The following is a 15,498-nucleotide window of genomic DNA, read 5'->3' as shown; positions in this document are numbered from 1 at the left end:
GTAAATTAAAAAATCCAATAAAGAAAAAAATTCAAAAGAAGAAGGAGGAGGAGGAAGAGGAAGAGGAAGAGGAAGAGGAAGAAGAAGAAGAAGAAGAAGAAGAAGAAGAAGAAGAAGAAGAAGAAGAAGAAGAAGAAGAAGAAGAAGAAGAAGAAGAAGAAGAAGAAGAAGAAGAAGAAGAACTGTTTCTGGACATCAATGGGATGTTACTTATAGCACTATCTGTTCTGAGCTCCTGTAGCCTTCTCCGCAGCTTGGCAGCATTAGCACTGCCATTTTCTCCAGTAGCTTATACGATGCTGGGCCATTGTGCTCCCAGTCACATAGAATGGGAACATGGGATTCCTTTCCCCTGCTGGTCTGTCTCAGTCTTTCACCAAAAGCTGCAACTTTCTTTGAGGCATATGAGGGCTGTGGTCTTGTCCCTGAATTGGAACTATTTGTCTCTCTTTTCACTAGGAATGCCTGGTTCCATTTATGGATGGGGCTCCACCCATGCCCTCCATTCAGTGAGGCCCCTTCTATCTGGAGCTGTGTTTTTATCTTCTTTTCAGTGTATCACCAGTCTTCCTTTTGCTACTTTCCCACTGTTCAGTCACTGTCTTTATGCACTTCTAATCAACGCATTTTTTTCTTCTTCTCTTTGGAAAAGAAGATACTCTCTTTTACACTTGCTCTTCTTTATACCTGGTCATATGAAGACTTTGGCTAGTCTTCTACCTTTGGATTTCTAATCTCTATAATGATAGGCAGTGGAAAAGTTAAATTGGTGGTTACATATCCAAGTTGAAAGCTCATGGGAGAAAGTGATATTTGGGTGATGTAAGTTGGGGAAGGTGGGTAAAACCAGAGGGTTAGTCGATTTCATTGAAAGAGTTAACATAGATAAAGTATGTGTAGGGCCATCTAATTTTAGAATCCAGAAAACCTAAAGGTAGGATCTAGCAAAAGAGATTGTGAGGAGGAAATTTTGAGAATAGAGTAGCAGAAGCTAAAGAAAAATGCTAGTTTAAGAAGAGAACATGAAGGCTGGGGATTTAGCTCAGTGGTAGAGCGCTTACCTAGGAAGCGCAAGGCCCTGGGTTCGGTCCCCAGCTCCGAAAAAAAGAACTCAAAAAAAAAAAAAAAAAAAAAAGAAGAGAACATGAAGCCAGGTGGTAGTGGTAGAACACACCTTTAATCCCAGCTCTCAGAAGGCAGAGGCAGGCAGATCTTTGTGAGTTCAAGACCAAGCTAGTTTACACAGGGAGTTCCAGAACATCCAAAGCTATACAGAGAAACTGTTTCAGAGGGTTAGGAAGGGGGAGAAAAGAACTGTTGCTGTAAAATTAAAATAAAGGCTGCCTTTTACCCAACACTAGGTCTGGCACTACAATGCCCCAAGATATCTAGTAGATATCGTCATCTCAGTCAGCAAAGCCTCTCACCTGCTTTGCTCTATCCCTTATCACACTGCTAATGGCTACTCTCTGAGCCTGGCAGCAATCTCTCTAACCATCTAGTTCCCAAAGCAGGTTGCTACCATGCCAGAAATATACATCCCAACTCCATGGCAGCCTAGTGTATTCAGCCACCACATACTCTCTTGAACTTAAATCGCCACATGAAAGAACACACAACACAATAACCTCTGCTCTAATGGATAACATGTAATTGCCCACCTAGACATACAAAGCCCTGTACACATCCATCCCTTAAGAATATTCATAATAACCTGTAAAAGTGCAGAGAGGAATCTTAACATCCGCTTCCATGTTCTCCCAGTTACTTCTCCCTTACTCCCTCTCTTGAGTCTCCTCCTCCCTCTAAAACTTTTCTCCTGCTCATCCTGCCTTCTTGTCCAATGACAGACCTCGTTCTATCTTGTACCTGCCTTCACCTGCATGATGACATCATCCTACAGAGAACATTAAGCCAGGTGAGGTGACTGGTACCTGTAATCTGATTACTCAGGAAACAGAAACAGGAGGAATGCAGTAATTTTTAGGCTAGCCTGGGCTATTGTGATAAAACAAGATCAAGAAGAAACCCCTTACTGCAGAAACTGAGTATGAGTTTGTTGTGCTATGTAAATGATATACCCCATTTAACTGCATATGTTCTAACATGGGGTCCTAGTTGGCCCCACTTCCTGTGTGTTCTGCCCATCCCCCATGTGGATAAAATGTGATCACCTAGTTTCTTGCTCCTTTTACCATGCTTGCTTGCTGTCATGCCTTCTCCACTATGATGAAATTGTCTCCCTCTTGCATTACAAGCTGAAGTAAACCCTTTATCTATAACTTTCTTTTTCTCCTTCTCCTTCTCCTTCTCCTCCTTCTCCTTCTCCACCTCCTCCTCCTCCTCCTCCTCTTCCTCCTCCTCCTCCTCCTCCTCCTCCTCCTCCTTCTTCTTCTTCTTCTTCTTCTTCTTCTTCTTCTTCTTCTTCTTCTTCTTCTTCTTCTTCTTCTTCTTCTTCTGTGTGTGTGTTTTAATTACAGCAATAGTAACTAATACATTGTCGAAAACTTTAACACAATTGATTAAAATAAAAAATATACACAAAGGGAGCATTTGCCTTCCAAAAGACTCTTCAAAGATATTAAAAAATTGTTTCCCTAAATATAAATTATGTAACTCATGAAAGAAAGAAAGAAAGAAAGAAAGAAAGAAAGAAAGAAAGAAAGAAAGAAAGAGGGAAGGAAAGGACATGACTGCCCCTCAGTATGGTGGAGGACTAAGTTTATTATAGATAAGTGGGAGATCATAGCCAGAGGCAGACACATCTGGGAAAGTCCAGAGTGGTCATGACCCTGAACCATTCGGGGAGAGGGGGAGAGTAAGGTGAACCAAGTACAGCAGCCAGGAGACCAAAGGTACAAAAAGAATGCAGAATAGGAGTGGGTAACCAAAATGTGTGGATTATATAGAGAAGAGCCCAGTCCCTGGGGTAGAGAGTTCAGGGTAGAGAGCAGAGTATGCCAACCATACCCTGTAACAGGTAGGACTGAGGGATGCTGGGAGAACCTGTAGGCCAAGTATTGGCTTATAGACAATTCCTCTAGACTCCTTTCAGTAAACTATTACATCATCATCTGCTGCCAGGTATGAGCCAACTTACTAGGACTGCTAGGCCAGAGATTCAGATGCCCAGAATCACAGTGGAGAAACATAGCAGGTAGAGGTAAGAGGTGGCTAAAGAGGCAGATTCTAGAATTTGGAGTCAAGCATGGTGGCTGATGGCTAGCAGAAGCCAGTAGAAACGAATGATCTATATATACCATAGGAGAGTCAAATTATTACCTTGCTCTCTGGGCCCATTGGAAAGATGTTCATTTATGCCCCATGCCAGATTTCAGCACCAGATTCATAAAGGGAGGGCATGACAACTCATAAGTATGGTTGAGGGAAATGTTTCCACTGTAGATACGAGGGAGAGTACAACCAGAGGTGTCTGGAAGAGTCTAGAGAAGGAAGAGAAAGTAGAACACTGAACATGACCAGCACAGTAAGCTTAGCCAAGGGGGTTGGGGGTAGAGGAGAGGAGAGAAAGGCAAGAAAGAAAACAAAAAGAGTGCATGGCTGAAATGTCAGGGTTATATTGGAATGAGAAGCTAGAGGAAGGGATGCCATTGTTTTTGTTACCTGACCTCAAAAAAATCCCTGGCTCAACTATCAAACGTGTGCCTGCCTGAACTGTGAATTGTTCCCCAGGATTTTCTACATCAAAGCCTCTAACATCTTAACCTAACTTTACTAATAATCTACATCTATAAGTTCTGTCTGAGGGTGATTGCCCCAGCAGCAGTCCTTAAAAAGATCAATCACTATTACTGTAAGTGTTGATGAAACTGCCCAGTGAGGGGCTGGGAATCCCCTTAGAGTTCTCATACAACTCCTAGATTATAAGGGGCCTGATGACTGGATACTCCACAAAAGAATCAAGTCCCCAGGACGCTGAGTCCTCAGGGCTCTGCCTCTCTGAGGCACACCTATCATGATTGTGCTCACCAATGGGCTGACTTTCAGGAGTTCTAAAGCTGTTTTGCTGTTCTTCTTGCATGGCCGCTTCACTTAGCTAGGGTTTTATTGCTGTGAAGAGACACCATGACCACAGCAGCTCTTATAAGGGAAAACATTTAATGGGGCTGGCTTACAGTTTCAGAGGTTTAGTCCATTATCATCATGGTGGGAAGTATGGCAACATCCAGGCAGACATGGTGCTGGAGAAAGGCCTGAGTGTTCTATATCATGATCTGCAGGCGGCAGGAGACTGTGTGCCCCACTGGGCATAACCTGTATGATCTTAAAGTCTGCCTCCACAGTGACACACTTCCTCCAACAAGGCCACACCTCCTAATATCGCCACTCCCTATGACTAAACATTCAAACTTATGAGTCTGTGGGGGCCATTCCTATTGAAAGTCACAGGAGGGTTAATACTAATGACTGTCTGGGAGTACTATTATACCTGTATTATCCATCTAAGCATCTCCAGGAAATACAGTGTTAAGAAATTCCTAAGGGAAGTCTCTCCAACCGGAATAATCAACCTTACCGAACTTTTATAGACTAAATTGTTTATATTCATTCCTATCGAAGCTTGTGATGTTTATATATGCTCGACCCAGGGAGTGACACCACTAGGAGGTGTCGTCTTGTTGGAGTAGGTGTGTCACAGTGGGCATGGGCTTTGAGACTCTTATCCTAACTTCCTGGGAGGCAGTCCTCCTCTTTGCTTTTGGAACGAGATATTAAACTCTCAGCTCCTCCTGTGCCATGCCTGCCTAGATGCTGCCATGCTCCTACCTTGATGATAATAGATTGAATTTCTGAACCTGTAAGCCGGCCCCAATTAAACGTTGCCCTTTATAAAAATTGCCTTGGTCATGGTGTCTCTTTTACAGCAATGGAAACCCTGACTAAGACAAAGTCCTAACTCCCAGTAACTCAGAATATGACTAGAATGCAGACAGTGCCTTCACAAGGCAGTTGAGTTTAAGAGAAGTCATATGGGGGGTCATAGTGGGGCTGACATCTTCAGAAGAGGAGGAAAAGACAGCAAGAATGAAACAGACGCTGTGAAGATAGTGAGAAGGTGGCCATCTGCAAGCTAAGGAAAGAGTCCTCCAAGAAACCAGGACTTCTCACACATTCACCTGTACTACCAGCCTCCAGAATTGAGAGAGGAGGAGGAGGAGGAGGAGGGAGAGGAGGAGGGGAAGGAGGAGGGGGAGAAGGAGGGGGAGGAGGAAGAGGAGGAGGGGGAGAAGGAGGGGGAGGAGGAAGAGGAAGAAGAAAAGGTGGGGGAGGAGGAAGAGGAGGAGAGGGGAAGAGGAAGAGGAAGAGAAGGGGAGGAGGAAGAGGAGCAGAAGGGGAGGAGGAAGAGGAGGAGAGGGGAAGAGGAAGAGGAGAAGGGGGAAGAGGAAGAGGAGGAGGAGTCTGTTGCTGAAACCAAGCAGTATGTTTTATTTGTCATGATAGTACTAAAGAACAAATGACCTCTCCCATTAGGATATGTCTTAGATTTTTTATTCCTGCACAAACATCATGAGCAAGAAGCAAGTTGGGGAGGAAAGGGTTTATTCAGATTATACTTCCACATTGTGTTCATCACCAAAGGAAGCTAGGACTGAACTCAAGCAGGTCAGGAAGCAGGAGCTGATGCACAGGCCATGGGGAGATGTTACTTACTGGCTTGCTTCTCTGACTTGCTTTCTTATAGAACTAAAGACTACCAGCCTAGAGACAGCAGCACCCACAATGAGCACTTCCACCCTTGATCACTCATTGAGAAAATGCCTTACAGCTGGATCTCATGGCGGCATCTCCTCAAGGGAGGCTCCTTTCTCTGTGATAACTCCAGCTTGTGTCAAGTTGACACACAAAACCAGCCAGTACAGGATATGATGGTATACCACCCTGGTCTCTGCTTTTGTAACAGGAGATAAGTGAGTGGTTTCTATTCACAGGGGCCCACAAACAAGGAAACTAGGCATACATACACTCACTCTACATTATCTTCATGGAACGATTAATCTCATCAACTTTACTGGCTTTAGAATCACCTATGTAACACACATCAACTTTACTGGCTTTAGAATCACCTATGTAACACACTTCTGAGTGTGTTTGTGGGCACATTTCCAGAGCAGTTTAATGGGAGAGGGAAGACACAGCTTGAATGTGGGTTCTGCCATTCAATGCTGTGGGGTCCTGTACTGAAGGGGAATGACACAGTAAGGAGACAGCCATTCTCTTTGTTTTCTCATCAGCCCAGGTAGAAGCAGCTTCCTCCATGATGGACTCTTCCTCCTAAACACTGACCTACACCAAACCTTTCCTCTTTGAAGTGTAAGGGTCCATGGTTCACCAAAGAATGATAGCCTGGACTTAAATAGTATGTAAATGCAAAGTGTTATATTCTGCAGAAGTCCAGCATGCTGGAGTCTCCCCATCACCAAGATAGAGAGATCACTAAGTGAGCTTGCAAACCTGATTTAAAGCACACTAGGGAATTCCTATGTTAATCTGTTGGGTCCATCTCTAAGGACATTCCATTACTGGGGTGAGGGGGCTGGGAACTTGCTAGGGAGGTATGGAAATTGCTGCTGATCCTTCGTCCTTGCCTTGGGCCAGGTGTTGGGGCAGCTTCTGAGACCTGGACTTGCCTGGAATTGCCCAGTTCTTGGAAACAGATTTAGACCTCGTCTCCTTAACTGCCAATTTGAAATCTGTCATGGAATCAGTCTAACCTTCTCATAAGCTGATGGTCACAGCAGTGAGAAAAGCAGTTAATAAAGATAACATATCTCATCCCAAAGGGTCTTAGGTGAGCCAGGTATAGGGACTATACCAAGGGAGAAGAGGCTATCTCTAGAGAAAGTAGTGCAGTTCTAGGACTAAATGAATCTCATGAAAATCAAATTATGTTCAGTTAATATCCTGAAGAGGAAAATTAATCAAAAGAGACAGATTCTTGAATCACATACTCATGAAAGGGAAAAGAATGCTTATGGGCGTCAGATGATTAACAGTCTGCTTGTTTTCTTCCATGATTTCTGTAGCCCAGATTTCTAACTGGAACCATTCTTTGTATTCTTCTCTGCTTACTGCGTTTGATGATCCTGTTGTCTCCAGAGTGTTCTTAGTATCCGGTACTTTAGCCATTGTCATCAGGAAGGTATTCGAAATGGAAGCAGTTTAACTTCAGTCCAATTGCTCCCACTTTATAAATTCTTGGAATAAAGGACTCAAGACAATAATCAGCATGGGAATTGAAGTTTGCTCTTCTCAGTGTCAAAAGAAGAACATCCCGAAGTCAAACAATACATATGTGCATGCATACACATATATTTTCTAGAATTGTTAAAGAATTATTATAAAATATGGTTTATTGAATCTCCCAAAATAGAGGAACTCTGACGGCAAGTTTCTTCTATATAGGAAATAGGAAGATTATACTGACCATCTAGGGATTTCTCTCCTCCCCTAATATCTAATGCTTAGAGGAAACTTGTGCCAAATGCCTGTATAATGTTTTTATAGATCCTCTCATCCAATACATTATCTTTTTGCTAATCATCTTCAAGGACTTGCCCTTTTCAATAAAACCATTGTAGAATCCACAGTATTTGTGGTGTTTTTAATCCCACGTTGGGGGTTAAACTTCAGGTTTTGCAGTTCCATCCTTCAGAAGCTCAAATCCTTCAGAAGCTCAAAGGCTAAGCATGAGTGGTACGCTGAAGTCGACCAAGGCACAGACTAGCAGTTGATCGAGTGCTAAACACGCTAAAGGTTCCATATACCAGTCTGGCCAAAAGCAGCAAAATTAATATCTCCAAAGAGGTCTCTGCATCCCCTTAGGGTAGTACACATCACTTAGAGCGAGGCCTCTTTAAGGAGCCGTGCTCAGGGCGTGGTCGCAGCGCTCACGTGATCCGGAGCAACTCCCTAAGCTTGCGGAAGCCGCTCAGCGGTCCGGGGCACCGGGATGGTGCGTTTGTACAACCTGCACCCGTTTGGGTCGCAGCAGGTTGTCCCCTGCCAGCGGGAGCCCGAGCAGTTCTGCTGCGGCGGGAGCGACGCGCTGTTCGTGGCTTCCGGCTGCAAGGTGGAGGCGTTTGCTGTTCAGGGCGCAGAGCTATGCCGGCAGCGATGCACCTTCTCCACGCTAGGCAGGGTTCTGCGCATGGCCTACAGCGAAGCCGGTGAGGAGCAGCTTTGGGGCGGGGTTCTGGGTAGGGAAGAGATTGGTATTTCTCTTGGCTGTCTGATGAAGGTCTGTGCTGGTCCGGAAGTTAGGGCTAAAGGCGCGCGTGTTGTTGTCATAGCAACCACAGGTCGGGTGTAGTGCTGCGTAGGGGTGCTTGCCTAGTTTGCCTGAAGCCTTGGTGGGTCTGATCCTCCTCTCTCAGATCGCTCAATCAGTCATTCTAGCACTTTGGAGGTAGATACTGGGGGATCTGAAGTTTAAGGTCACCCTCTGCTGTTTAGTGAGTTCCATTCTAGCCTAGGCTCCAGGTAATCTTGTCTAGAAGCAAAACAAAACAGGCACCCCAACACGTAGAGGGAACGGGGACTGATCCCCTCCACATCTTGAGTTAAAGGCATGTGACTGTTTCATTTATGCCAGACCCTTAAAAAAATTAATGTAAGAAAATTTAAACCTGGTTCAAAAGAAAGAGGAGGGAGAATGATATCCTGAAGTTTACAGGAGGGTCGACCTCAAAAGTTATCTTAAATCATAGCCAGCTCTTTTGCTTCTTAAGTCATTGTCACTCATGGGTGATTTCAACCCCTCACAGTATAGACTGACCTTTAAAAATTCTTAGTGTGTGAGTGTGTATAAGACAAAGACACAGGCAGAATGTTTACACAATTTGCCCACTCTTCTTTTTTATTTTTAAGATTTATTTATTTTATTTGATATGAATACACTGTAGCTGTTTTCAGACACACCAGAAGAGGGCATCAGATCCTGTTACTGATGGTTGTGAGCCACCAAGTGGTTGCTGGGAATTAACTCAAGACCTCTGGAAGAGCAGTCAGTGCTCTTAACTACTGAGCCAGCTCTCCAACCTTGTCCCACTCTGTCAAAGGGACATTTATTCTACAACTTGCGGCACTTTACAACTCATTTTACAAAGTGCTTTTCCTGCCTTTCATTTGTGTTGATTCCTTAGGAATCATATAGAAAGCATTAAAAAGATGCTTGGGTCCCACCTTCAGAAACAATATTCTGTTTCCCTGGAATAAAACATTGCAGTGTATCAAATGCCTGGCCCCAGTTGGGTACTAATGACTTGAACCACACTGATTGGAAGGGGCAGGCACTAAACCATGATAACCTCATTAATGAAACCTCGAAGAACAAAGATGCTTTTATAACCAAGTTGGCTGCCTTAGAGAACTTCAGGAATCATGTGGGATGGCATTCGAATCATGGGCCATATAACTCAAAGGAAGCATTCAGTCCATAGTTGAATTTCAACTTCTGAATGTAACTTCCATTCACTCATGCATGACTAAACATTAATAGGCTGACCCCTGGCTATACCTATGTCCAGAAAACCTGTCTTTGACTTCTCCTTTGACCTCTTTTTTACTTCCAAGTTAATGTGCCAGGGAATTTCTGGTCTCAGTGTCTCAGTGCCCAGTGTCCTCTGCCATAGTAAATCTACCGTGTTAAAAATCCAGTACAATCTGTGCATTTATATTTACTACGAATGTTTTGTAGGCTGTCTACCCAAGCAGAAAGCATTTTCTTTTTCTGTCAGGGCCAAGAGAAACCCCAAGTCCCAAACTCCAAAAGGCAGTCCAAATATCCAGAAGTGAGCTCACCCACGACTTTAGGAGGGTTTCTGGTGTTTAGATACAAGCCAGCAGTCTTCAGGAACTTGTGGAGCCAGTTCCTGCCTGTCTAAAGGAGTCATTTCCCTTACCTCTGGCAAAAAGGATCTATGACTTTCCAATTAACATATGCCCGAGGTGCCTATCATCATCCCAAGGTCCAGGCTAGCCTCAGGTCTCCCTCGGTCCCTAAAGTACCTACTCCATATTTCAAAGTCCATGCTAGTGACCCAGCCCTTCTCACCTCCTCCCCTAAACTCCCTCCAGCTCCTGGGCTTCCCTCCCCCTAGCTACTTGTCCTTCTAACCCTCACTATTCTCTGCCCCTGTAATTCTCACTGTGCACTGTTTTCTGTCCCCTGCTCTTCTCTTGCAGATAGTCCTGCCCATGTCTATTCAGCTGGCCATGTTCAGCTTACTTCTTTCTCTCTCAGCTCTGGATTCTTCCAGATCTTCTGGGTGTTCTCTCCCTATCCCCTTTTCCCCCTCCTTCCTCCTCCCTTACCCCTCCCCACCATCTTCAATAAAACAAAACCATTCCCCTTAACTATACCATGGAGTGGTCATGTTGGCAGTTTTACCTTGGGCTTCCTCCCCCTAGCATACACTTACTAATCAGCCATAGGCTGTTCTCCCTTTGTAAATTTTGGGCACTAAGTAAGTCAGTCATGGGGTCCCTGTGACCAGATTTCTGTTGCTAATGGTTTGAGAGGGTTCAGTCCACCATAGTGGGTAGGACTCACATCTCAGTGGCCAGAAGGTAAAGTAAAGCAGTAACAGGAAGGGACTGGGGCAAGATAGAGTTCCCAGATATCCCCTCTTCATCGGTGACCTTCCTCCCAGAAGTTTCCTTCCTCCAGCCAGACTCCCTTCCACAGACCCCTTACCACACGGAAGTCTCCAAAATTTAAGTTTCCTAATGGATTAGGGCATTCATTTGGTCAGAACTCATGATCTAGTCATTTTTGGAAACAATTTTACAAGAAATAACCAGAGGTGTGCTCTTAGGTGTTTTGTAGCCCAATCAAGTTGAAATGGTGAACAGTTACAAGAGCATTAGAGAGAAAGTAAGGGAAAAGTTAGATGGTAGGTTTGACTTTTTAACATCACCAGGGATGATAGAAATTGAATTTGGGTAGCATGTGTGACTCGAAGAGGAGGGATAACTAAAAGACAGACAGAGACCCAGAGGCAAGTGCAGTGTAAAAGCCCTTCTGACAGGACATGTGTTTATGGAGTGTTTGTGGGCAGAGGGGCAGGAAAGGCAAGACCACACAGCTCTTCTGGCCAATCTTTAGCACAAGTATACAGAAGCCCCACCTCATATATTGAATGACATTGTTAAGTAAAACCCTCCCTTTAAAGGTTATATGGAACACTACAGAATTTTATTCCATTTTCAATAGTTTGCAGAATGAGTATAAGTCTTTGGATCAGCTAGATCCCACAGCTTTAACTTTTGTGTGTTGCCTTAGGCAAGATGCTATTAATGATAGTCGGAAACTCAGCATGCTGAAATGTAAAATAGGAAGCAAGAGATTTCTCTTGAAGGGCTCTTGTAAGGATTTACAGAAAAATTTAAAGGCTTTTTAAGGAGGCATGCATAGCAAGTGCTACTACAGCATTTACAGAACCAGTCATTAACTTAAAATCATACAGTACAATATGGATATTACCTACAACTTATAGACACTTTCAATTCATATGTGGTATATATATATATATATATATACATATATATATATATAAAGCTTTTATTGTAACTAAACAAATATCCCTAGTTTTAAATATTTACTAATATGATACCAAAAATAGTGGTAACAAAAGAATAGTAGATGAATTGGATATCATCATTAAAGAATTTTTTTTTTGTGCATATATCCTACCAATTGGTGGAAAGAGCTGTCTGGAGTTTTTGGGGGGAAAATTTTAAACCATATATTTGATAAAGGACTGGTGTCCAAAGAAGACATGCAAATGTTCAAAAGCACAGAAAAATATGTTCCATGTCACTAATCATCAGGGACATGCAAATTAAAGTCACAGTGATATACCCCTTACCCATAGTATAATTGTTATTTTAAAGTTATCATAATGTAGTTGGGAATGATGGTACAATTATAAGCACTCAAAAGACCAGGGCAAGAGGATCTCGGCAAGTTTGAAGACATCCTGGGCTATGGAGTGAGTTTAAAATGCACTTGGTGTATGGCCTAACATAAGACAAATCTTCAAGTAATTATAAATGCTTATTTGTTACAGAATAAGGTATAGTGGTCATGCCAACTATATAGCATACACTAATTGGGAAATATTTTTCCTTATAAAATGAATTATTTTTAATATTATGTAAACAGTGAATTAATCCAGCAGCTGTATTTCTTTATGTCTGCTAGTCCCCAGTAACCACACAGAGAAAGTGATTTATTTCAACTGACAGTTAAATGGTCTATAATAACCCCTATGCTAGTCTGGCTATGTCTCAGCCCCATCTCATGATAGAGGTCAGCTTAGAGGTCAGCTGTGTTCTTTCTTTGAGTCAGTGATTTCTGTGTTATATTATACATTCCATTTTCAGGCAGTAAAATAAATGATTGAGTTTCTAATTCTAAGTTCCAAATGCAATCTTGCTTCCTTTTTTAGGAGACTATCTGGTAGCAATTGAAGAGAAAAACAAAACTGTATTCCTGCGTGCTTACGTGAATTGGAGGAGTAAGAGGAATGACAACTCTCGTGTGTGCATTCGAATGGTTGGGCACAAAATGGAGGCATCCTTCTGTGAAAGCTTTAGAGACCAGATGTCTATAATTGAAATGCCAATGTCCGAGGCCCCTTTGTGCATTTCATGTTGTCCTGTGAAAGGAGATCTACTTGTTGGATGTACAAAGAAGTTAGTCTTATTTACTTTGAAGTATGATGTCGTTAATGAGGAATTCTCAATGTTGAACTTTGAACGTTCATTAATTATACACATAAATAATATCACTCCTGTTGAAATCTCTTTTTGTGTTGGATATGTTGCTGTCATGGCTGATTTAGAAGTCTTACTCCTAAAACTGGAGTCAGACCCTATACATGGAGAGGGAGTTAACCACCACCCACAAGAAAGCATCAACCCATTGGAACAGACAGAAGGTAAATGACGAATTTGACTTTCTAGTTTTAACTATAGAGAAATTGTCTTTTCTGATAGGCTTTAAAGAAATCTGGTATCTACAGCGGCATTCCACAGTTCTTATGGGCTTAGGTGTTCCTATGACCCTGGTTTGTGTTTATGACTATCCATAGCTTATTCTTCACGGTGTAAACCTACATGTATTTGTCAGTATGTGAGTAATGGAGCAACTATTATTGGATGAGGGATTTCCGAAGAAAACAGTTGGTGAAACAGGGTCCCATTTTGTCCCTAGCTTCCTTGGAACTCACTTGATGCAGGCTCGGCTCAAACTTGGGACCTTCCTGTCTCAGGTTCCTAAGTGTAGTCATTATAGCTATGAGTCCTGGACTATGTGGGTTCCAAATGTTTGTTCTCATATTCAATATTTAATGACATTTAATAATACTGGTTATTAAATGTCCCCCCCTTTTCAAATTGACTACAAGCTAGAGTTTTTTGAGAAGAATAAACCTTAATTGAAATAATACCTCTGTGATATAGATCTGTAGGCAAACCTGTGTGGCATTTTCTTAATTATTGATGTGAAGGGGCCCAACCCATTGAGGGTGGTGCCACCTCTGAGCAGGTAGTCCTGATTTGTATAAGAAAGCAGGCTGAAGAAGCCGGTAAGCAGCTTCCTGACCTAACTTCCCCAGTGATGGAGTATGATCCGAAAATTGTAAACTGAAATAAACTGTGATCCTCTCCAGGTTGCCTTCGCTCATGATGTTTTGCCACAGTAGTATACACATAACTAAGACATATATGTCTAATGTTAATTCTGCAGACGGTAGCACTCACAGTTGTTAAATTCTGAAATTTTATTTTTTAAGATGTCAGTAATGAAACTTCACAGCTTGAGTCAGAGGATTTTGTTATCTGCCTAAAACCTTTGGAACTTTTTGGTGAAAAATGTAAACAGTCTGGAATATCTGTTAAGCTGGAGTCCACAGGATTAGAAGATGAAAAAGTAAAATATTTACATGTTCAGCATCTGCTGTATAGGTATGAGCGCCCCTTTTTACGCATCAGCTTTTAACTTTTTCATGCCCACTTAAAATATATGGAAATTAGATCTCTCCCCTTTCTCTTCTTCAACCCATAGACGGTTTGCTCCAGATATTTCATTCTATGGTTTGTCTGATAACATCAAGTTACATTCCCTTCAACTGCTGCCCATTCACCAAACTGGTAAGTACAGCTGAGCTGCAGGGTAGAGAGGTTTGCAAGGCCCTGGACTGGAGGGAAGACCGTGTACAGGCAGTAGATTTCCTTCTTCTACTGAATCTTCCTGAGGAAAGGGAAGCCATATTGTTTTGGAGAAGTGAAACCCTTAGGAGGATATGACCAAAACAACTCATTTCTTTTTTCTTTTGAAATAATCTATAGGCCCAAAAAAGGAAATCTGTGAACACTATTGGAGCAGAGGTCTTGTCTAGGTTCCAGCTGAGTATTTGACAAACTTTCATAGGATGGCCCTGTAAGCAAGGTAGAAAAACATGCTTTGAGTGGAAACTCATTCAGAATACTAGTTTTCAACTCTGCTGCACACTGCATTTATTTGGACACTTAAAAATATGATGGGAGGGTTGGTCAAGTATGTTTCTAGCATGAATAAAGCTTGATTCCTAGCACTGAATAAACAGGGTGTGCACACATAATTTTATCACGAGGGAGGTAGAGACAGGAGGGTCAGAAGTTCAAGGTCGTCCTCTGACTACACAGTTCTAGGCTCCCATGCGTTATAAGACCTTGTCTTTTTAAAAAAAAAAATGGCGGTGATTCTAATTCTGACTTAATTGGACTGTGTTGAACTTTGGCACCAGTGTCCTTAAGTGTTCACCAGAAATCTGGTGAGCACTGCCCTTGCTCATGGCCTGTTCAGCGTCTTCAGGTAGTTTCTGGGAACATATAAACATTATTTTTGAAGTAAATGCCTATTGAATAGCTACAGCTGTTGACCGCTGTGCTGAGTACTGAGGAACAGCAGGCAGCATGCTTGTCCTTACGAAGTTAATGATCTAATGGTGAAAGCAGGTACTCATCACACACTAACAAGATTGGACACTGAAATAGTGCTCTGTGGGAAACAAGCCCTGGTATACAAGCCTGTAGCAAAAGACCCCCTGTAGAGAGAATAGCTTATGTAATGTATGGGTGCATCCATAATGTATGGATGCATCACCTGTCAATTAACAAGCTTATGGCTCAGGCAGGAAGTAGAGGTGGGGCATCCAGGAGGAGAAAAGAATTCTAGAATAGAGCCAGAGAAGGAGGCACTGGAAAGGAGACACAGGCATGGTGCCTGAGCACAGGGAACTAGCCATGTGACAGAATGGAGGTTAAAATAAATGAATTATCTTAAGTCATGGTTCAGTCAGAGAAGAGTCTAGCTATATGGCCAAGGTATTTGTAAATATATTTTGAGTCTGAGTCTCATTTCTGGAGGCATGGGGCTAAGAGGAAGAATGAGGCCCCGACTTCAACAACTGCTTGACTTTTCCTGGGGTC

At 42.7% G+C, this 15,498-nt stretch overlaps 1 protein-coding gene and 1 long non-coding RNA gene across 6 annotated transcripts in view; one reads left to right on the top strand and one right to left on the bottom strand.

Annotated features, from left to right (window-relative positions):
- Window positions 1–5,545: 5,545 nt before the first annotated feature.
- On the bottom strand, window positions 5,546–8,168 carry LOC134485607 (uncharacterized). Its single transcript, XR_015671423.1, has 2 exons — window positions 6,087–8,168; window positions 5,546–6,047 (listed from the first exon to the last, which is right to left on the bottom strand). It is a non-coding gene; the product is annotated as an uncharacterized LOC134485607 (long non-coding RNA).
- Window positions 7,915–15,498, top strand: part of Hps3 (HPS3, biogenesis of lysosomal organelles complex 2 subunit 1) — a 41,602-nt gene continuing 34,018 nt past the window's right edge. For 3 of the 5 annotated variants that reach the window (XR_015662972.1, XR_015662973.1, XM_087622011.1), the window contains exons 1-4: window positions 7,915–8,189; window positions 12,474–12,965; window positions 13,821–13,992; window positions 14,093–14,178. Coding sequence is in view for 2 of the 5 variants with exons in the window: in XM_087622011.1 (XP_087478137.1) it covers window positions 7,973–8,189; window positions 12,474–12,965; window positions 13,821–13,992; window positions 14,093–14,178 (967 nt within the window). In the remaining 3 variants the exon portion in view is untranslated. 5 annotated transcript variants of the gene reach the window in all.

Source organism: Rattus norvegicus, chromosome 2, assembly GCF_021556685.1.
Source record: "Rattus norvegicus strain SHRSP/BbbUtx chromosome 2, alternate assembly SHRSP_T2T, whole genome shotgun sequence".
NCBI classification, from domain to species: domain Eukaryota; kingdom Metazoa; phylum Chordata; class Mammalia; order Rodentia; family Muridae; genus Rattus; species Rattus norvegicus.
The sequence above is the reverse complement of the archived record's forward strand: the minus strand, read 5'-3'. Positions and strand labels throughout refer to the sequence as shown.